Raw genomic sequence first — 22,836 nt, 5'->3', positions numbered from 1 at the left:
GATGGAAAAAGTACTATTAAAAATGTTTTACTAAAAGTATCGATACTGCAAAGCAGAAATGTTATAAGTAAAAGTCTGAAATTCTAAATTGACATGAGTAAAAGTGAAAAGTATATTACTTAAAGTACAAAAGTAGAAAGTACTCATTATGCAGAACCGTTTGTACTCAAGTAACAAGTACAGTACTTTAGTAAATGTACTTAGTTACATTATACCTCACTGATTCTTCAGTCCTGATGTTGTTTCAGTGTGTCGCTGGCACAGACACCTGGCAGAGAGTGAACACGGAGCTGCCGGTTAAATCTCCTCGCTTCGCCCTGTTCGACCTCGCCGAGGGCAAGTCCTACAGCTTCCGGGTGCGCTGCTGTAACTCCGCTGGCGTCGGGGAGCCCTCTGCCCCCACCGAGCCCACCACTGTCGGTGACATACTGGGTGAGGAGGATTCATTTGAATGTTTTTCTTCCCGATACCTATACCGGTTCCATAACAACTCTATCATATCATCAATCATTTTGTTGCTCCTAACCGTCTTTTTCCTATCCACAGCTATCCCATCGGCCCCGGGCAGCGTGGTGCCAACCAGAAACACAGACACATCAGTGGTGGTCTCCTGGGAGAAGTCCGTAGATGCCCAGGAGTTGGTCGGATACTACATCGAGTGCAGCATCGTGGGCAGCGACGTCTGGGAGCCCTGCAACAACAAACCTGTTAAGGGTACCAGGTAATATCTGCAGCACTCCATCACCCCAAAACACAGTTTTTCTTGGCAGAACCGCTAGCCCCCAGCGGTTCTGGTGTTCTTGCGTCATTTTACTGAGGTTAAGGTTACGTTTAGGGTGGTTATGCATAGTTTTACTGAGGGTACTTTTTGGAATCAGTCTAGGATAGCATGATTTTACTGAGGTTAAGTTTAGGCATAGTTTTATTGAGGTTAAGTTTAGGAATATAGCCAGGTTTATTGAGGCTAGTTACGTTTATGAATACCTGGTGGCGACCTTTCCAAGGTCACTGGATTTGACCCGGCCCGGGGCAAACATGTTTTTGGGCAAACTTTCTCGTATTCGTAACAATCTATATACATTGTACTTGTGATTTCTGGTGCCAAAATGGATTGAACAGAATGTTATCTCAACGTGTCATCTTGTGTGTTCCAATATGTCCAGGTTTATCTGCCATGGCCTGAAGACGGGAGCAACCTATGTGTTCAGGGTGAGAGCACTGAACGCCGCTGGGATCAGTGACTGTTCCCCGGAGTCTGAGCCTGTTGAGGTCAAGGCTGCTATCGGTGAGTAGAGTGAAAAGGTCTGGACTGCTTCACACAAGAGGGTAAGGCTGATAGGATCAGATATGCACAGATAATGAGACCCAGAATGCATTTTCAGCCGCACTCAAAAATGACCTCATGTCCAGTGTGTTGTTGACCAGAACAAGTGCTGTAAATACATAAAGTACCGGTAATTATTTTAATAATATATAATTATGTAATACAAAATAGAATAATTATTTCCTTTCTTTCTTTCTTTCTTTCTTTCTTTCTTTCTTTCTTTCTTTCTTTAAATGTTCCATTATTTACAATAGTTGAATTCAGGTCCATGCATTGGAATAATAGGCTATAAACCTATATTTATGCCATTTAATGTTTTATATTAAGCTATATTGCTAAAAGGAAAGTTTGATTTCTGGAACAGTATTTCTTACAGTCTTTCCATACTCCATAATATGTCTTTACGTCCGCTGCCAATGTCTTTTCCTGTCCATTGAGACATTGAGATACAGTATGTCTTCAACACTGTGTACCATCTCTACACTTTTATATGTTCTTGTTTCACATGGTTTCCACTCCGTCCGCTACCTAGTCACACCACGTTATTATGCACCTGTCATGTACCCCACCCGCCCCACCCACCCATGCTGCCACCTCTACTCCCCTCCCCCCTGCTCAACCGGAGGTGGGATCAGGGTCAGGACTTGTAGACTGCCTCTAATTTGGGTCGGCACGACCCAACTCATTGGTTGTTGCAAACCAACCAACCCAACCTTGCGTCCGTTCCGCTGTCACGTGCACCACCCACACCCCTTTCCTATCCTGGACACAATACGTGTCGGCAACCCCCACCCGTTAAAGGTACACCCCCCTCCCCCACAGATGGTCTTACACCATTCCCACTATAGTGGCTTTGATTTGCATTTGCGTTTGTTTGTTTATTTTTCACCACACTAACCTAGTAGTATTGCTCTGTTGGAATTTTTCATTCACAGAACTGAATTCAAATTAAACCACTCAAATGTATGAATTATTACAAGCAGAAATGTGTTATTACACTGACAAGTCACGAAGCAATGCGTCGAACAGTGTGTTCAGGTTTCGTTACACACCAATGGCTGGTTATGGATATTAAGTGGATATAATATAATTCCCTTCTGCGTTGACGTCACAGTCACACACACAACAGACATCAGGCATGTCCATATTTGACCCACATACGTCAGTAGTGTGATGTCAGGCACAGCCATATGGGCTATGCATCAGGCATTGGCACAATATGACAGACAAAACTATATGAACGTTTTGAGGGGCACTAGCCCCTCCTCCAATTGGCCATATTCAGACCGCAGCCATCTTGCCAGCAAGGTTCTACCTAGGTGATACTTCCCATAGACAGCCCATTCATCCAAACAGAAAAGTCCTATCTAATTATATTAAACACCGTCATCATTGCAGCTGTAGGGAAATCTTGAATTATCCTCTTTCAATTTGTAAAGTGTTTGTTTCATAAAAATCCACCGTAGACATTTTATGAGCTACTTCCTGTCAAGAAATTCCTTGCATGTGATTTTTTTCCTTGTGTTGGAGTTTGGAAGCGCTCCTTGAATATCACACGGCCATGCGTACCACCTGTCGGATGAATGGGCTGTCTATGGGAAGTATCACCTATAGGTATCATATAGCCAGCTTTCTGTGTCTGTGTGTACCACAGATTTGAGGATAAAAAGTGAGGACAGAAAAGTGAGGACACGAGTGTGATTTTTTTTATTTATAATTGGTAATCCTCCAGAGTCCAGACAGTCAGCGATAATATACATACCGGTAGATACAGAAGATAGATAGATAGACTACATGAAACAGAGCAATAGTACTACTAAGTCTTTCTCTGGCCTGCATGATCTCCTCTTACGTATGCATTCCAACTGATCCCTGCATTCATGTTGCTCCATTTTGTCTCCCTGCACTGACCAACACAGCTAATGCTTTAGTCGCATGCCAATCTACAAGCACAGAACAGAAAGAACACAAACAAAATACAGATTTTAACTCGTTTTTTAACTAGTTAAAAATTCTGCTATGGTAACTATTAATCGTCTTTTTTGGCTATTACACTAATATGTAATATGTTCATATTTTCGCACACAAACACACACACACACACACACACACACACACACACACACACACACACACACACACTCACTTCCATGCTTCATGTGCCCGTCGCCTTGTCATAAACCCTAATTGTCCATAGTTAGACCACGGCCATCCTCTTACTTAGTACCTCATAAGGTGAGCATGATGTAATTAAGAGAGACATGGCTGCGGTGTAGTCTATGGTGCCAAGCGACATCCTGCCATAGATGTCACTTCTTAATCCTGTCTTCATGCCTCACATCATCAGATGAAGACATTGTATTGTATTTGATATCGTCGCTGTCGGGCGGAAACCTCATATGTCCAACAGCGTTCCTTTGTTATTATATATTTTTTCCCAAACGACTCAAACTAGTGAAAATATAGTACAGGAAATCTATGGAAAATACAGGATCAACCTCAAACTAATTGCAAAAAACCCAAACTCAGCTGATTTTGTATCTTCAATATATCCAAGGGCCAAGGCAAATCATTTCTAGATTTCCTTTTGCGTTAAGTAGCATGTGACATGTCAAACTAGCGGGTTTTCATGATGCTGAATCCATTCCAAGCATTCGTTTTGCACAAAAAAAATCCTTGGGCTAATGACGGCCATAGCCGTCATCACAAATGTGATGAGGTCATCAAATTTGGGCAGGTGGCTATGGCCAAGTGTTTTTATGCAAAACTAATGCTTGGAATGGATTCAGCATCATGAAAAACCCCTAGTTTGACATGTCACATGCTACTTAAAGCAAAAGGAAATCTAAAAAAGATTTGCCTTCTATAGGATGTCTATGGTGGCCATACTTTACAGCCCCTCAGACAATTCCAGGCAACTTTTTTGTGTTATTCAGGATATATTGAAGATACAAAATCAGCTGAGTTTGTTTTTTTGCAATTAGTTTGAGGTCAAATTACATTATTACTGGACTATAGCCGATCTACAAGCTCACAACGCCTCGCACTGCGAGGCGTTGTAGAGCTTGTAGATCGGCTATTTCACTGCTATAGTGTGACACTTTCGTAGGATGAAGTAGGACATAAATCTAAGAAAAGGGGATATGAGGTTTCTGCCCGACACTAACGATATGTTGCTATGAGTGATAATATTTTCTTTCTTCTTCTGCTTGTTCTCTTTCCTAATGTAGCTCTTGAATGGTGTGCGATTTACAAATGAAGCTGTCTTGGTGAACGGATCCGAAAAATGCCCGTCTAAAATAGCCCCTCTTTTGCTTTTTCTCTCTTGCTATAAAACTCCTATAGGGGGCGGTATTCATCACGGTGTGTTGCCGGAGATGGGGCCGGGGGTTTACGTGGGTGGACTAACCGAGCACGGGCCAGCACACTGCTGGACGGGCACGCATGCGACCGTCCAGTACCCCCCCACCCCTGACACTATGCCCAACAACAAGCCCAGGGCTCAAACTGACACTGTGACATGGGCAGGGGCCAGGCCCAAGGGTCCGGGCCTCTCAGAGTCTGTGACCGGCGCGGTGGAGGGTAAATGCAAGGAGGTGGCCAAGAGAGGCGGCGTGACCTTCGCCCCCGACCTGGTCACGGTGGTGGGGAATGACTCGGTCACAGACTCCATGTCAGGCTCTAGTTCTGAGCCGCTTAATAACCGCACTGTCAGGGACAAACCCTCCTTAGCCCAGGTCAAGGATCAGGCTGCTGTGGGCACATCAGCCACAGCAGAGCCGCTGGCCGACGGCGGACAAGCACGTAAGTTGCCGGTAGACGGCGGTTCCGCTAAACGGGGGGAAGAGATGCCCGGGATGGACTCCAAAGGTGAGCACTAGTGTCCACCAGACGCCAAACCCCCCTTCTTCATCAAATCTGAGAAAATAAACTACTTTAAATACTACTTTGACATGTAATCGCTCTATATATCCCTTTACTTCCCTTAAATCTGTCTTCACTTTTTTCCCCTTTAGTCTTCTAAGAGCAATGTCTGTCTAGGTATACTGTACCGATTTGGTTTGACTTTTTCATATTCACAGGGAAGTTGCATAAAATATAAGTAGTGGATATTCAGCCATTGGACCCTCTGCAAATTACATTAAATGAAATGAATTGTCCTGGTCCCTGGGGCAATCACACTTACAGGTGGATCAGAATATAATTAGGTTAAGTTTAGTTATGGTTATGTGTAGCATGGGTTTGATGTCCCCGACATCTTAGAACGTTTGCCTCACCAATGTCGTCCGACAGCTTAATATCCACTGCCTAATATATAATGTAATTAAGTACTGGACTGTTAGGCCTGTTTTTCAAAGGTAAGTCACTGTCAAACAACAATTAAGATTAGCTTTAACAGTCACATCCTTTAGATGTGTTGCTGGCCACCACATCACTGTCGCATAGCCTCACTGTATTAACTGTCTTGATGAATTGAATACACAGGACCACAATGGAAACCATCCCCACGGGGCCTTTTGTGTCCTTTTAACAATCATTGTAAAGTCGTACCGCTGTACTATTTGCAAGCTGTTAAAAAAGTATTCAATCAATCAATCTACTATCCCCAATATACTATCTACTATCCTAACTACTATCCCTTAACTTAAGGCTGGCTCCTTTAGAGGACCACGACCAATCAGAGCACATTAATACGCATATAGAGCTATGACACAGCAGCAGGAGCCAGCCAATCACAACCCTGCCCATGACAAAGTGGGTCATCAAACCACAACATGATTAAAGCTTCCGTCTCCCATTACGTCATACTGATAATGTCATAATTGTATCATCATCATCATGGTGTTAATGCGTGTCCCCTCCACTGTACCCCAGCAACGCCTACCCCTCCCTATGGAATCAGCGTGCTGGAGTGCGTGCGTGACTCCATGGTGCTGGCGTGGAAGCAGCCCACGTCCATTGGCGGCGCCGACATCACCGGCTACTTTGTGGATTACCGCGAGGTCATCGACAACGTGGTGGGGAAGTGGCACGAGGCCAACATCAAGGCTGTCAGTGACAGAGCCTACAGGGTGAGTCACACATGCTAAGCATTTTTGAGCCCCTCCAACATGCGTGGCTTTCCGATATGGCAGCCAAGTCTATGGACTTCTTTTTTCTTTTAATGTTTTTTGTGGCTTTTGCCTTTATTTTTTCATATTTCTTATAGAGGGATAGACCCGTAGGCTGACAGGAAATGGGGATTTTTCAGAATTTCTTTTATCTTTGAAATAATTTTAAAATAATTGTAAGAAACAAAAAAGAGATATTTAAGTCACGATCCATACAAATGGTAAATAAAAGGGAAATGGTGCCTTTATATGCAAAAAATGTGTCCAAATGTGTCCCGACCCACTCTTTGGGAAACTCTGTGTTTCAGCTTCACGTTGATCCATTCAGAGGTTGGAAGGTCAAAGAAAATAAAAATATACTTTGATACTTTAACGCCTGCATGTGTCTGTCTGTCTGTCTGTCCGGCCAGGTGGCTGACCTGAAGGAGAACCGCAAGTATCAGTTCCAGGTGAGAGCCGCCAACATGGCCGGTGTGGGCATCCCCTCTCGGCCCAGTGACACCTTCCTGTGTGAGGAGTGGACCATCGCTGTGCCAGGTGGGTACTGGCTGCTACCAGTGGCTGTTGTCTTTGGTTTAATAATACATACAGTAAACCATAGTGAGCGCAAGCTCAGTAGACGCACGCAGGTGACACACACAACCACACGCACACACACACACACACACACACACACACACACACACACACACACACACACACACATTGTATATCGTTGCTGTTGGGCAGAAACCCCCTACTGTACGTTATCTCCATATTCTAACGTTTTGTGTTTTTTTCATAAATTAACGGCCTACTTGATCCACACAAAAGCATCAAAAGAAGCAGATCCACAAGCTCGGAATGCGGTGCTTGTAGATCTGCTACTTTTGCTGTGTTTGAAATTGAAATCCTGAAAAGTAATTGAAATCCTGAAAAGTAAGTAACAGTTTTGGACATACAGTAGGCCTATGAGGTTTCCACCCGACAGAGACGATATACTGCACAATATACAGTACTGTACTGTATATGAATGATCTGCAATGTCATAGCATTCATCTCAACACCGACATGCGTTCTGCTCTCTGTCTCTGACGGAACACACAGGCCCTCCTCATGATCTGCAGGTCAGGGAGGTGCGCGGAGACTCCGTGACGTTGTTGTTCAAACCCCCCGTGTACCAGGGTCGCGACCCCATCAACGGCTTCTACATTGACATCAAGGAGGCGGAGGCTCCGTTCGAGGCCTGGAGAGGAGTCAACGACAAGGCAACCGAAAAGAGCTTCCTGAAGGTCACTGCCCTCCTCCCCCAATTCTTAACATCCATTGTCCTCCAGTCCTACAGCAACAGCAGCTGTGTCATCTAAACCAGTGGTTCCAGTGTGTGTGTGATTTGCAAGCTCACATGTAGAAGATAAACGGCTATTTGCACTTTCTTAGGTAATATTTGACCATTTGGCCATCTTTTGAAGTACCAGTAATCTTTTTTTTTTTTTTTTTTTTTTTATTAGAAAGGTCTTAAAAGTCCTTAGATATGGAGGCTATCCGTGTGACATCTTTGTACTTAGTTATTCGGGAACGCTTACTGAGTGGGAAAAAACGACTTTCTACCCATGACATGACAGCCCACACACCCAAACAGAAAAGTCCTGTTTGTATTAAACAACGTTAAACTCACCAACATTGCAGCTGTACAGAATGCTTGAATTATCCTCTTTCTATCTACAAAGTTTTTATTTCATATTAAAAATCCATCAAGACATTCCGTGCAGGTGATTATTTTTAGGTGTCAGAGTTTGGAAGCGCTTGTTTTCCATGACGCAATGTCCTGCTTCCCCCTGCATTAAGTGCAATTGAGAAACAGGTGGTACGCTTATACTATATGTTGGTTTGTTTACTGTTTTCCTATGGGGTCCATTTGTGCACTCTTAAGGTCCTTTCAGACAGGGAGCGAGTGACGCTGGCGTTGTTCTCTCCGCACATCAAAAATAAACGCACGTCTCTCTTTGAAAATGAATTACTCTGCGTGTCAGTCACTCCCTGTCTGAAAAGACCTTTCATGATTACAGACCTGTAAGCGTCCATTTAGTTCCTAAAAACAATATAAGTCATTTACTTGGGGACCCTAGGGGTCGCCTGAACCCACTTTGAGAACCACAGGTCCAAACAATGTTATCTTTCATCCACAGATTAAGAATCTGAAGGAGGGAGAATCGTATGTGTTCCGTGTGCGTGCACAGAATAAGGCTGGTGTCGGCAAGACCTCTGAAACCACAGAATCAGTCCTGGCCCAGACAAAACCAGGTATGATGAAGAGGTTCAGAATATATGTGAAAGCCACCATTATGATGATAGTGATGATGATGATGATGATGATGACCGTAGTAGTAGTAGTAGTAGTAGTAATAGTAGGCCTAGTAGTAGTATTGTGGTAGCAGCAAAATTCTATTTCGTTATTATTAAATACGGCATATTGAGATGTATGTACAGTATGTATGTCAACTTTCTTGGCATTTCAGGCACCAAGGAGATCGTTGTGGAAGTTGATGATGATGGTGTGGTATCGCTGAACTTTGAGTGCGGTGAGGTCACAGGAGACTCTGCATTCGTGTGGTCAAAAAATTATGTGGACATCACAGAAGAATCAACCAGAGTCAGCATCACGAGCACCAAGGGAAAGTGAGTTTGTGAGTTTGTTGCTACTTGTGTAGCAACAAGTGAGTTTGTTGCTTCTTTAGTATTCATGGAGACTCTTCAGTCAGCATTGAAGCTTAGTGTCTCCGTCATGTGGAAACCTAATATGTTTTTCAGGATTCAAATAAGAAAATAACAAGTAGCAGATCTGCAAGCTTGAAATGTCGCCGCATACAGATCTGCTACTTTTGTAGTATGATTAAGTCGGGCATTATAATTTACGGGGGAAAAAAAGGAAAATATGTGGAGATATGAGGTTTCAGCCCCACAGCTACGATATACTTCAGCATACAAATAGTTAAAATAGCAAATCTACAAGCTGTGAGTTTGTACAGTAGATCTGCTATTTTAGGGAGGAAAAAAGGCAATTGTTACTGAAAATATTTCCCTCTAATGACACGCCCAAAATAGGGACTCCAGGTGTAACGTGTGCTGTGACATCATCCCCATAGGTCCAAGCTGGCTTTTGCGTCTCCTGATGTGGAGGATGTTGGACTTTACGCCTGTTTCGTTACTCACACCGACGGTGCTTCTGCCAGCTACTCTCTGTCAGATGAGGGTATGTACAGCAGTGTTAGTAGGACTGGTCTAATGTGGCATTGGAACTCTCTTCTGTCAGTCAGATGAGGGTACTGTATGTACACAGCACTATTATTAGGACTAGTCTAATGTGGCATTGGAACTCTGTCGGTATGTCCAGCAGTCTTAGTGGTAGCAGCAGTAGTAATGTAATGTGGTATTAAAACTTGCCCCACACATCCACCCACCACAATCTGGTCTCGACTGTGAAAACTTTAATAAATTAAGTAATGATGACCACACAACGAACACGTCCATAGATTAAGTTAGGCTGCGAATACGTACGGTAATTAAGTTCTGTAACACATTTACCGCCAATACTTGTGGAATCCTGTTACGTTTCCCCAGTGCGTATATTATGTATTCCATTTCAAATCTAAGTATTGGCAGTAAATATGTTACTTATTTTGCAATTCTATGCACGTTTTCATTTTGAGGTCATTAATTATCCATTGTACGATTTGCTAATGAGAGCGTGTTGCCCACCACGAACCATTGAAAATGTTGCCTTATAGGCCTATAGGATGTTAATGGTACCCCAGCTTATTATGCTAATTGTGAGTTCAGAGTTAGCATCCGGCAGTTTCTAAATGCTGGGGACCCATACTCAACATTTCTAACATAAAACATACTCAAAATGTCCGGGTAGTAAAAATGTCCAGGTTCACATTCTGGCAAGTATTATTATGGTACAAGGCAGTGAAAATAATTATCTGCCCTTCACAATATGTGACAGTGTCTTTTGTCTTTTGCTAACAGCACTTATTCTTGTTTAATATTGAGACATTAACATTGGAATTTTTGGAATTAAGCTCCTCTATTCTTCTTCTTGACCAGAGGATTTTCCACACCCTTATTTTTTCATATTTTACCATCTTTTACAGAGTTGAAAAAGTTGCTGGTGATCAGTCATGACCACAAGTTCCCCGGTGAGTATCCCCACTTCTCCTTTCGTTGAATGTGTCCCAGGTAGAGATGGGACGATATGAAAATACATTATTGTGGCAAAAATAATTGCAATTATCGAGCTTCCCTATTCTGGGGGGATCGAAGGATCTACAAGCTCACAATGCGCTGTAACGTGTTCCCCGCTATTCTTCGATTCGCTATTTTTGGCAAATCGATTTGTGTAGCCTACAGTGAAATAGGAGCATACTCCTTACAGATCCGTTTTATCACATATAGTGGGTTCAAGTGGGTACTGAATTTGCAGCTCAACAAGTGGGCAATTTCAAGATAAATTTAAATCTTTAAATTGCGAGTGTTTTTTTTTATCATGATAAATGATAATAATGATTAACGTCCCATTCCTAGTTCCGAGTCCACCGTTTCTTCATATTGGTTGAAACTAACCCCACTGTGCTCCATCTTCTTCTTTCCAGTTATTCCCTTGAAGACAGAGCTGGCGGTGGAACTACAGGAGAAAGGCAGAGTTCGTTTCTGGCTCCAGGCAGAGAAGATCTCGGCTAACGCTAACATCGACTATGTGTTCAACAACAACGTTGTCGCCCCGGGAGAGGTACGTCCGAGAGCATCAAAGGAATATCCATAACCTAGAGCTCCACAGTCTGTTGATGCTTTTAAGAGAGGACTAAAGACTTTCCTTTTTAATTAACAAAGCATTGCTTATGCTTCCTTCTTTTTTCATAGTTTTTAGGTTGTTTTATGCAGATATTTAATTTTACTTTGTATTCTGTACTGTATCACTTTGAAGTTTGTTTCAAATGCAAAGTGCAATAGATACTTGGTCTGCTCTTTTTTTTTCTCTACACCAAACCTCTTAAAAAAAAATAGCAGATCTACAACCTCACAAGTTGTGGGCTTGTGCATCTTCTATTTTCGGCGAACGTTCCCTAAATAGGGATGCTCAAGTGGTTAATGTAAAAATAAAAATAAGTCCATTTCACACAGATTTGGGGTGCCCCCCTATAACTCTGAGGACCTCTAAGGCTCTGAGGACCCCTGATATAAGCATTGCTAATAATTATGAACCTGTAAAACATGTTTGTTGTTGATGTTGTTTTGCAGAAATACAAGATGAACTTTGACAAGAACACGGGCGTGATTGAGATGATCATGGAGACTCTGACCCCAGCAGACGAGGGAACCTTCACCTTCCAGATGCTGGATGGGAAAGCCACCGCCCAGTCCAGCTTGGTGCTGATTGGAGATGGTAATGCTCACCTGTCACAATCTCACACTCCAACTTTCAATGCTGCTAGATGACCATTTGTTGTGCTGTCTCTGTGGTCAATGTCAATTCATTTCGGGGTAAGGGCCAAAAGGGTGACTTGATGTTCTCTGTAAAGCTATTTCAATTATTTCATTTAATTATTGGTATTACAGTTGTAGGTTACAAAACATGCCATTTAGTAAAACAGACCTCAACACATCACAGTTGCACTGAATTTACAGTTCAGCACTAGGAGGCAGTAAAAGCACTCTGTAAACAGGACAACTACAAACTGTCCCTAGGATTCAATTACAAATTAAATACCTGCCAAATATTAGCACAACTCCAAATTAGTTACATTTCATGATCACAAGAACCAAACGTCAACTGTTTTCTTTTTTACTTCCAGTGTTCAAGCAACTGCAGAAGGAATCAGAATTCCAGAGGAAAGAATGGCACAGGAAGCAAGGTATGACATATCACAATGGCATTTATTTATTTTCCATAGCATTATGTCCGTTTCGGGTCATAAATTAATGACTTTTTTTAATGCCTTTCGTGTCACAGGGCCTCACTTTATTGAGTACATGAGTTACGAGGTGACCGCAGAATGCTGTGTAATTCTGAAATGCAAGGTGAGAGGTTTATCAAAATGTTTTGTGCTGTATAAGTCAAATGCTTTATTGAAGAATATTTACTATCATTCTGTCAAACCTTAACCCATTAAGACCTATTCTATAAATGACTTTTAATTCAATGGTTCTCAAAGTTTTTTGTGCCAAGGACCCCCAAATGTATGTATTTGGCCGCAGACCCCCCTCCCCCCAGAAGAGAAGATTTATGTTCTAAATGATTATTATTATTTTTATATAGCAGATGTACAAGCTTGCAGCACAGCACAAAGAGACGTGCTGTGAGCTTGTAGATCTACTATTTTTGAGAGCCACTGTTCTAAACTAATGTTCTAAATCCTACAGGTTTTCTGAAAAATGTTAATCATATATATATATTTAAAAAAATCTAAAATGATACAGATGCTTCTCCGGATAGAAAAGTAACATTACTGCCTTTCTAAAGGTCGGCAACATCAAGAAGGACACCGTTGCCCTGTGGACCAAAGATGGCCGTGAGATCAAGTCAGACGCGAACCTAACTTTCACAGAGGGAGTTCTGAATCTGGAGATCGCTCAGGTATAGGGAGATAAGGAGCAGTAGAAGGTTTTGTGTGAAACTATGCGTATACCTGTATCTGTTTTGTGTGAAACTGTGCCTATACCTGTATACCGTATATATCTGTTTTGTACAAAAGTGTGAACTTTGTGCCATCTTTGCACATGTCCGTTGTGTTCATGTTCTTCACATGTTCTTCACACATTCATCCACACAATATAATCCTGAGCTGTAGTTATAGGTAGCTGAATGATCACTAAAGGGTTTTATAGTCCACCCTGCCTCTGTACTAGTCCATAATTGACCTTGCTGGTTGAAATGGAAAATGATCTTGTGATCACATTTATTTAGTATTAAATAAAATATTAATATTAATATTAAATTAAATATTACTCCTGTGCTGGGTCATAGGCTCGTTCACCTCTTTACAGAAGCCCCTTTGGGACAAAACACCGCAGTGCATCGTATTTGATCATTATGACAGACAGAAGTGTCGTTTTCTTTCCTCCCAAGTGATCATAAGTGATTTAGCGTATGACCCAGTGCAGGAGCTGCAGTGCGTGCTGGATGATGTTTTTTCACCTCTACCCCTTGATATTGGATATAATAACATGAGATAATGGTATTCACGGTATTCATCTGGAATTCTCCTTTAAGTAATCATATATAGGCTATTTTGAATACATTGTGTGACAGTCTTTTAATCAACTACATTTAATCTTAATTGTATCCATTATAGGACCTAAGAATGTCCTACAGCTACATATAAATCAAACCAACCCAACTGATTTAAAACACTTTGTCAACATTTATGTAAATGTTCCATCCTTTCTGTTTAATCTGTCTGTTTTCCTCAGTGTTCCTATTCTGTCCCTCAAAACTCATCTCAGTGTGATCGTCGTCTGTCAACGTGGCGTGATATGACATGCTAGCCTTCCAGCCTATAATATGTTCCTGTGGACATACCATAACATCACATAATATTGTTCCATTTCAGCGCGGCTCCACCGCAGCTGCTGCTGCAGACACAGACGTTTCAGCCCAATTCGACGACATAATCCGGAGGAAAATCAAAGTTGGGATCCGTTTTGTCGATGTTTTTGTTACCGTATAATGATTGATCGGCCTAGTGCGGCCATTAGTTGGTTTTGCCTGAGAGTGCTTTTATTTTTGTTTGGTGTGTTTTGTCTGTCAAGCTTTTTTGCCCTTTTGAGTCTGAGTATATAAGTGTTGTCCTGCAGCACTCATAGCAGGAGAGAAAAGCTTTGTCTTTTCTGTTAGAATTAAATCAAATATTGCTTTGAGACAACATTAGTGTCGGTTGTGACTCTACTGTATGTTGCTGTTGTTTCCAGATTACCAAGAAAGATGGTGGTGTATACGAGGTTATCTTGAAGGACGACAGAGGAACAGACAAATCCACGTTGAATTTGACAGATCAAGGTAAACTGTCAACAGTAGTATACAATGTACTATATCGTTGCTGTCGTGCAGAAACCTCTTATCTCCAGATTTTTGTGTTCTTTTTGTGCTTTTTCATAAATTAATGTCCTACTTCATCACACTACAGCGTCACACAAAAGCATCAGAAGCAGATCTACAAGCTCAAAACGTGTCGACAATCGATGTGTTTCGAGCTTGTAGATCTGCTACTTTAGCTATCTTTGAATTTTAATTAAACAGTTTTGGACATATTATGAGGTTTCCACCCGACAGAGACGATATACAATAGTCAGTATTACATGAGTATAGCACAGGCATTATTAATAATTATCAAATGTTACTCTTTTCAAGCCTTCAAAGACTTGATGAACGACGTTTTCAGTGTTATCGGTAAGCATTGGCTAATAATATCCATGATAACACTGTTTGGCCATTACAGTTTAGAATGTTTCTCCAATCTATAACAACACTGTGTGTTTCTCCAGGCAACTCCTCCACTCCATTGAAGATCACAAGCACAGAACATGGCATTCGACTCTACACCTTTGTCAGCTACTATAATGATTTACTCCAAGTCACCTGGCAATGCAAGTATGTTGATGACCACTTACTCTGTAAAGCCCCTAGGGCCCTATTTTCGTCAGTGCTAAACCCCTTATTTTACTATTTTGACACATTAAAATAGTTCAACTAGCCAATCTACATCAACACGTTGTGAGATTGTAGATCGGCTATTTGAACTATTAAAATTGATGATGATTTTTTTTTAATGAAACGGACAAATCTAAGAAATTCAATACATACTGTATATAATACAGTATATAATTAATCTAATAATCTGTTATTTTCTGTCAATGTTCCCACCACCAGAATAGGGATACACCCATCCCACCCCCCATTTCTTTGCTAAAGTTGAACTCTCTCAGGATCTTATATAGTGTATGTATTTGATTTGTTTCTGTGCTTGTCAATTGTGTCACATATGATGTCATATACTGTGTCTCTATTGTTTGTATTGCCCCAGGGACTCCGCCATAGCGTTCACAGACCGCATCAAGTGTGGTGTGGTGGGAGAGCAGATGTATCTGCAGATTGCAGAGCCCACAGAGAAAGACATGGGCATATATGCCATCGTCTTCCACGATGGAAAGGATGGCTTGAAGAGGGCTGTTGAGCTGTCAGGCCAAGGTGAGATATATCTGGTGTTGATTTCGTCGACTAAAACTGTGACGGAACATGTTTGTCGACTACCTTTTTTCACTGAGGAAAACTAAATGGAAACGATGACAAAACTATGACTAACTATACTGACAATTTCGTCAATAAAAACTAGACTAAAATGTTAGGGAGGGACTAGTGGAGATAATATTATGTTTGTTCTAACCCTAATCAGCTGTAGATTTTGTCAACTAAAATCGTATGATATTTAGTCAACTAAAACTAGACTAACACTAAAACATTTCAGGTGCTACACACATACTCGTGCTGTTACACACATAGTCAAGTGTTGGAGCGGCTAGCACTGCTCAAAAAACAGGGGACCCATCCATCGGTGCATGTGGGAGTGACGTTAGGACTTTGGTACTCTATTATAAATATTATTAATGCAATGTCTGAGACAAAATAATATTACTCTTACCTGTATGTGCATGCAAGATGTAAAGGAACAACACCATAACCTTTGAACCATGTAACCATGATGCCATTTTCTTATTTGTACCAATGTTCTGTGTTTTTGTGTTGCAGCGTATGATGACGCATACGCGGAATACCAGAGACTCAAGTGAGTAGTCCGTCATTTAGTGGAGTCGCGTCACTCGTGTGGCGTTGCACTATATCACAGTCGTTCTCTATGAGTAGAAGTACTGTAGGAATGCAAATCCTGACTCTTAACTGTATTTCTTGTTCCGTCTTTTTTTCCCCCCATCGTCAGAGCTGCTGCTACTGCAGAGAGAAGTAAGTACTTCTGCTTCGAACTCTCCAGTAGTCTGAGCTCAGATTTGTGTTTGATGTATCTCGCCCTAGTCTCATTTCCAGCTTGTGTATATCATCTGTCGGGTGAAAATACCCATGTCCAAAACTGTTACTTTTCGAGAATCTAATCCAAAAGTAGAAAAATAGCAGATCTACAAGTTCGAGCTTGTGGATCTGCTATTTTTGATGTTTTTGTGTGACGCCGTAGTATGATCAAGTAGGAGCGTTAATTCACAAAAAAGGTTTGTAAAATTTGTAAAATCACAGGGGAAAAAGCCATCCTTCAATAGCTTAATTTATAGTTAATTGCATTTCTACTCCGAGAGAATAAATCAAGCTTCACGCTGTTGTTCATACTGCGGTAGATTTGTGCTGAGTTGCTGCTGTTTGTTTCAGATCGTGCTCGAGTTGCGGGAGGCCTGCCCGACGTGGTCACCATCCAGGAGGGCAAGGTACGTACGCTGCTTCAGCTCAGCTGAGAGAAACGTCCCTTAAAACCACTTGGACCCTCTGCATCCATATTGTGCACGGAACCTTATCCACAAGTAGCAGATATACAAGCTCACAATATGTTGCTATAGCTATATTTGGCATAAATATTTGGGGCCATATCTTGCCTTACATGTGTATGCCTACATTTTTGTCATTCTTTGTACTATTAAACTATAATCTGATCGACACGTTGTGAGCTTGTAGATTATCCATTTGAAGTAGGCCTATTTAAAAAAGATCTCCGTCTTGGCCGCTGACAGCGTTAACTATGAAACCTTGCGTTTTTGTCACCTCACTCACAATCCCTGTCACTCACAATCAGGCCCTGAACCTCACTTGCAACATTTCGGGTGAGCCCGTGCCAGAGGTCACCTGGCTGAAGAACGACCGGGAGATGGTGTCCGACGACCACTACATCCTGAAGTTCGAGTCAGGCAAGTTCGCCAGCTTCACCATCACCAAGGTGAACCAGGAAGACTCCGGCAAGTACTGCATCCTGGTGAAGAACAAGTACGGCACGGAGAGCGCAGAGTTCACCGTAAGTGTCTTCTCCTCCACCTAAAAAGGAGAGCAGGCCCGCCCGCCGGCCTCCGGCAAGAAAAAATAAGAGGCGGTCCAAACATCTTTGACGTAAATATGTATAAAATCATAGCGCACCATGAAAAAAGGAAGAAAAAGAAACATGAGGATTTGATAAGAGGAAGTGTACTGTACATGCTAAACTAAAATGGTGCGAAGTAGCACCAAAAGTGGTTCTTGGCTCATAATCATGGGGGAACCTATGTTAGCTATATTGGAGTATCTAAATACTGCAGTAGCTCAACCACCCAAGAGAACCACAGAAGAAATACCATTTTGTTTGTGTATACACTGCAATGTCCTGACTGTCAATTTAAGTAAGTGTAAAAAAATTACCCGTAAGGGTGCAGTAACTCTGGGGTGGTGTACATTTCAAATCTGAATTGAAATTAAATGAAATGTCCAAAGAGTTCAGAGAGGCATCCAAAGAGTGGCCAAGATTTAACCTTTACACTATTTGTCAATGGTGTCAAATTCACTGTCTTCTTAAAAGCAATGACATTTTGTAACATTATGCCCACCCCAAAATGTGATTGTTGCAATTTTCTGCGTTTGTATGTATGAAGTCTCAAAGGGGCAGGCCGAGAGAGAGGTGAATGTTTGTATTAATTTGCTGCAATGAGAGGTTAAAACTGCCTGCAAAGAAAGTACTGGCACAGTTAGTACTGTGAGAGATGATAGGTTGTGGGCAGATGAAGTTGTGAACTCCTGTAATGTGCAATTTTTGAATGGATTCTACCAGTGTTTGTGTATCCCATTTCCTTCACAATGACCACGGACGATTGTGATATCACCTCCACTTTTTCTGTCTGTCTATTGCGATCACCATGCACCCTATCCACGGCACGCCCCACTCTCATTTAGTGACTATGTTGTTCACCATCACTGTTGTTTCGTTGTTCACCTTCACATATATTTGTGTTCATGAGTATGCTTGTCACCTTCCCTTTTTCTCTGTGATTTTATTTAGCGATTTGACATCACTGTCACTGCATAATGCTAGATCACTTCATTTGCTCCCTGTCTCTCGAAAACACTAATAAAAGAGCATGTGTTCCCTCACCACCTCCTCTCGACTCCTTTCACTGTGTTCAGAACCCTGTCTAGTACTCATATAACTGTCATTCTACTGTCTTACTATGAAATGACGAAACCTTCCTTCCTTCTGTCCTTAAGATTTTTTCTACTCAGTGAGTTGAATCGATCTGAACTTGCACATTGACCAATGGTATATGAAGGGACTAGGGAATGAGAAAACAGATTCTTCACTTTTGCACAATTTCACTTAACTGCAGCATGCAGTGCCAGCATTAATTGATCGACCAATGATATGTCGGACCAAAGTATGGTCCCTGTGTAGGCCATATTCTAGTCTAATAATTGTGCTGCACCAATATGTACGCGTGTGTCACATGGTCAAGCAACAACCCAGAGCATAGCATGTCCTACCAACATTGACAAAATGACCAATTGGCGTACAGGGACTTTTATGTATTTTGTGGCCATTCTCATGTCCCAAGATATCTGCAATATGCATAGTTGCAATCAACTTCTCTATTCACTGGCTGATGTGTTGCAATTTCTGTTGACATCAAAGGCCACCACACATTTAACTCGATGGATCCATCCATATATCCATGTATCACTCCACTACTGTGTGCACCCTGCTTGAAATGGCGTTTGTTTTTATTGCAATTACTGAAGGGTGTGCTTGATTTATTATGTTTCACACAAAAAAGAAAACAAAAGCGAAAGTCAACCCCAAGACTCGCAGTTAGCTTCCTCTGCAACTAAGCTCACCTAATGAAATTGTTGAGAGAAAACTGATCTTATTTCATCTCTTGACAGACTCTGAACAGTGAACACCAACATTAAATGACACTAAATATCTCCCAGTCTGTCCCAGACATTTATGATAGGCCTCAACTGCTTGTCACACGTGCACAGAGTCACAGTGGGGAAAGTATACAAAGTCGGGTATAAACCTGTTCATTTCAACCAATTATCTCACAATGGACAGACTGGAGTATTTTCATGTGTCTAATGTTGACACACTTATGGAAACAGTATACAGCACTTGATTTTGCACTTGGATCATTAGTATCTCTATATACACCAAAACCTCTAGGTGAGGAATGCTGAGCTGAACTCACTTGAGCAGACATCAATTATGACTGTGAACATGTGTCCCCATTTCTTTTCAGAGTCAGTGACCAGAAAGAGTTCATGGTGTGTGTACACTGTAGACCAAGAATGTGGGTAGAATGGTATTAAAAGCAAACAAAGGGTTAAGTCAGCAGCATCTAATTGAAACACCCCTCACAGTTAGGGTGGGATTCTGTCTGATAGATCTTGTACACTCAGTCTATCAAGGGCTCAATCTGCAATAATGGTTGTCACTCAGTTATAAAATGTATTGGAGGAATTTAAGAGATCGTCCTTCCTATGGTTCAAGTAGGGTCTAAAGGCCAAGCTCTCACACCAATGATTCGCAACGCAACATGTTGAAACTTGCAATAACTTGCAACAGAAGCCTAAAACGGCACCCACCTGCAAGGGGGAGAGACCCTTTGACAAATGATATCACTTACCCTCACTTACACTTAATTAGAAAGTCACAGGACTAAATAGATCACTCCAAGATTTTTGCAACATATGCTGTATTATATTTCATCGATGATTAGTATAGTATGTAGGTTATGGATCATTCACATTACATTTGAAGTGATCTGCCTTGGGGTAAGTATGCTTATAATCATTGTGTGTTAGTGGAGTCTAATTTGATAGCAAGGCATTATGTGATCACGTCTAAGATCTAATCCTTCCTTGTCAGCTGATCGTTACGGAAGGCGAAGGAGATTTGGGAATTACTTCATATTTGACTGATGACGATGGGAACGTACACTATGGCCCAAATACCAGACTAGACAAGAAGAAAACCCCAGTTACAGGAAAGAAAATGCAGAAACGGAAGGGTGAGTGAGATGAGAATGACAGCTCAAGCTGTGTGTGTGTGTGTGTGTGTGTGTGTGTGTGTGTGTGTGTGTGTGTGTGTGAGTGTGAGTGTGTGTGTATCCACATATGAAACATCTTATTGCGTATCATAACATACATGGAATTGTCGATCTCTTTCCTGTCCACGTGATGAATACTATTACAGATAGTTTAATACTTTTTTTATTTTGATAAAGAGTCACAACTCAACCTTTCAAACCATTTTTGTTGCACTGTACAGATTCAGTCATTCTGACGATTCCTCCCATGGAGAAAGTGGGGGACAAAGCAGAATGCGAGAGCGGCAACAAGGCCCAAGTACAGAAAAAGGACCTGGAAGGTGATGTGATTGAAGGCGAGGCTGTAGCCATGAAGGCCTTGAAGGTTGTAGAGAAAAAGGCTCAGGAAGATGCGATACATGAAGCTGAAGATAAAGCTGCACCCAACGTCTCAGAGGACACAGCTGCTGTTCCTGGCATTGTGCAGGAGTAGATGCTCCTGCAGACTTTTAAGGCTAATTTACACACTGAACTGTGGGTTCAATAGAAACAAATGGCACCTGAAACACCACTGCACCAGAACCAACTCTCCTCAGTGACAGAATTTGGGCCCCATAAAATTCCCCTATTGCTCACAGTGTTCCCCACAATACACACGGGTAAACATGGCTACATGAGCATAAACTACCACCAAATAAATCACCCCAATGCATTCCTCGTGGCAAATAACACAATAACAGAACAATAATGGACACAGGCATGATATATAGTTGGGAAACCCCTTCCCAGCTGGCCCGCTGGGGATACAACAATAGTACTTTGCCATATTGACTGTGACAGGGTTAGGGTTACTACTACGCAATTTACCAGCTGTGTTTGTGAGAACGAGATTGATGAGTTTTTGATTTGAATTAATTTAGCTTGGGCTGGGTCTGGGAATACTTATTTAGTTTTTTTCTCACTAATAAGAGACCACATAAATCTCTGTTGAATACCACATTATTTCTGAACACATGAATGGAATGTGTAAGTGCAGGTCAAGTGATGGACTACTAAAGTACGGACCAGATTAATATAAATGTGTCCTTCCAATCCTGATACCCATACCTGGTCGATACAGAGTATCAATCCTATACGGATACCAGTGTGTAATTTAAATAAATCAAGGACGGTGGTCCAGGGACTAATTGGAGTTACAGACCCTTACAGGTCTGTAACTCCAATTAGTTATATACCCTTACAGGTCTGTAACTCTCAGTTATGCAATAGGGGTCCTTGAAATTAAGAAGTTTGTGAACCACTGATGGAGGAATAAATAATTCCATTCATGATCGTTAAAGTGCAGCTACAAGTTAGTATAATAATAATAATAATAATAATACAGTAAGTATAAAACAGTCATGCAACATCAACTGAAGCATTCAAAATATGACTGTGAATTACATCACGTGATACATTACAGTAAGTAAGTAGCCTTGTCGAGCCATGAGGCCCATAGGGCAGGAGCCTATCTCCTGTTTCTGTAGCGTGAGGCAGCTTGGTGTACAAGTACACCATGACGCTAGTATGTCGCAGGGGATACATTACAGTACATGGTATTATTGAAATGGCATAGACCGACATACTCGCTGATATGAATACCAGCCAATACAATTCCGATACTGTTATCAGTCTCAGGAGCTGATGGCCATCGTGGCTGGCTATTCCCCCTCCCCCCTCTCCTCCTGGTGAGAGTGGAGGCGTAGATAGTGGGAGGGATTGAGAAGAAAGGACGTGATGAGAGAAAGGATGGGTTGTGAAGCAGAAGAAAATGGCGAGTCATGCATTCACACCAGTGATGGAAAGTAACTAAGTATATTTACTCAAGTACTGTACTTAAGAACACTTTTGAGGCAGTTTTACTTTACTGGAGTTACTACAGTTTTCAATTTCAATTTACTTATACTCCATTACATATATGTTGTTACAAATATTGTACTTTTACTCTACTACAATTATTATCTTACTTTCTAGATACTTTTGATTTTGATTATTATTATAAAACATACAGTATAGGCCTACATTAACTACTTCGACTGTTTGAAAATTGCCAATCTACGAGTACTTCCATTACTGAATCACACATTCATGCAGTGGCGATTGCAAATGAGTGCCAGTGAGACGTATATAGGGTGGTCTTAATACACCCTGAACTTGCATTGTCAGCTTCACTCATTGATGACAATATCTAACGTGTGTTCTCATGGCACCGAGAGTGGAATAAGAATCGTACATCACATTTTGTTGTTTGCTTTTAAATTTAGTTTGAATGTTTTGCTGTAATCA

The 22,836-nt window shown here is 41.5% G+C and overlaps 2 protein-coding genes across 5 annotated transcripts in view; both read left to right on the top strand.

Annotated features, from left to right (window-relative positions):
• The window catches only part of myom1b (myomesin 1b), a 47,039-nt gene extending 28,452 nt beyond the window's left edge, over window positions 1-18,587 (top strand). For all 4 annotated transcript variants that reach the window (XM_080793917.1, XM_080793919.1, XM_080793918.1 and 1 more), the window contains 23 exons: window positions 249-432; window positions 547-721; window positions 1,164-1,285; window positions 6,200-6,396; window positions 6,846-6,972; window positions 7,522-7,706; window positions 8,604-8,718; window positions 8,934-9,093; window positions 9,561-9,667; window positions 10,572-10,616; window positions 11,070-11,206; window positions 11,716-11,860; window positions 12,270-12,329; window positions 12,428-12,495; window positions 12,938-13,051; window positions 14,386-14,473; window positions 14,825-14,863; window positions 14,959-15,064; window positions 15,498-15,661; window positions 16,220-16,256; window positions 16,407-16,429; window positions 16,844-16,899; window positions 17,262-18,587. In XM_080793917.1, the coding sequence (XP_080650043.1) occupies window positions 249-432; window positions 547-721; window positions 1,164-1,285; window positions 6,200-6,396; window positions 6,846-6,972; window positions 7,522-7,706; window positions 8,604-8,718; window positions 8,934-9,093; window positions 9,561-9,667; window positions 10,572-10,616; window positions 11,070-11,206; window positions 11,716-11,860; window positions 12,270-12,329; window positions 12,428-12,495; window positions 12,938-13,051; window positions 14,386-14,473; window positions 14,825-14,863; window positions 14,959-15,064; window positions 15,498-15,661; window positions 16,220-16,256; window positions 16,407-16,429; window positions 16,844-16,899; window positions 17,262-17,501 (2,694 nt within the window). In that variant the 3' untranslated portion in view covers window positions 17,502-18,587. The remainder of the gene's footprint in view (window positions 1-248; window positions 433-546; window positions 722-1,163; window positions 1,286-6,199; window positions 6,397-6,845; window positions 6,973-7,521; window positions 7,707-8,603; window positions 8,719-8,933; window positions 9,094-9,560; window positions 9,668-10,571; window positions 10,617-11,069; window positions 11,207-11,715; window positions 11,861-12,269; window positions 12,330-12,427; window positions 12,496-12,937; window positions 13,052-14,385; window positions 14,474-14,824; window positions 14,864-14,958; window positions 15,065-15,497; window positions 15,662-16,219; window positions 16,257-16,406; window positions 16,430-16,843; window positions 16,900-17,261) is intronic.
• A 604-nt stretch (window positions 18,588-19,191) lies between these two features.
• LOC308336390 (uncharacterized protein) lies at window positions 19,192-22,823 on the top strand (the record flags this gene model as incomplete). Its single annotated transcript, XM_080793754.1, has 4 exons — window positions 19,192-19,196; window positions 19,723-19,747; window positions 20,352-20,493; window positions 20,754-22,823. 4 exons carry the CDS (start codon window positions 19,192-19,194, stop codon window positions 21,002-21,004), a joined length of 423 nt encoding a protein of 140 aa, XP_080649880.1. The 3' UTR covers window positions 21,005-22,823.
• Window positions 22,824-22,836: the final 13 nt, after the last annotated feature.

The sequence above is a fragment of the Protomyctophum bolini genome (genome assembly GCF_963924005.1).
Source record: "Protomyctophum bolini genome assembly, chromosome: 21".
Taxonomy (NCBI): domain Eukaryota; kingdom Metazoa; phylum Chordata; class Actinopteri; order Myctophiformes; family Myctophidae; genus Protomyctophum; species Protomyctophum bolini.
Note: the sequence above shows the minus strand (reverse complement) of the source record. Positions and strands in the feature narration are given on the sequence as shown.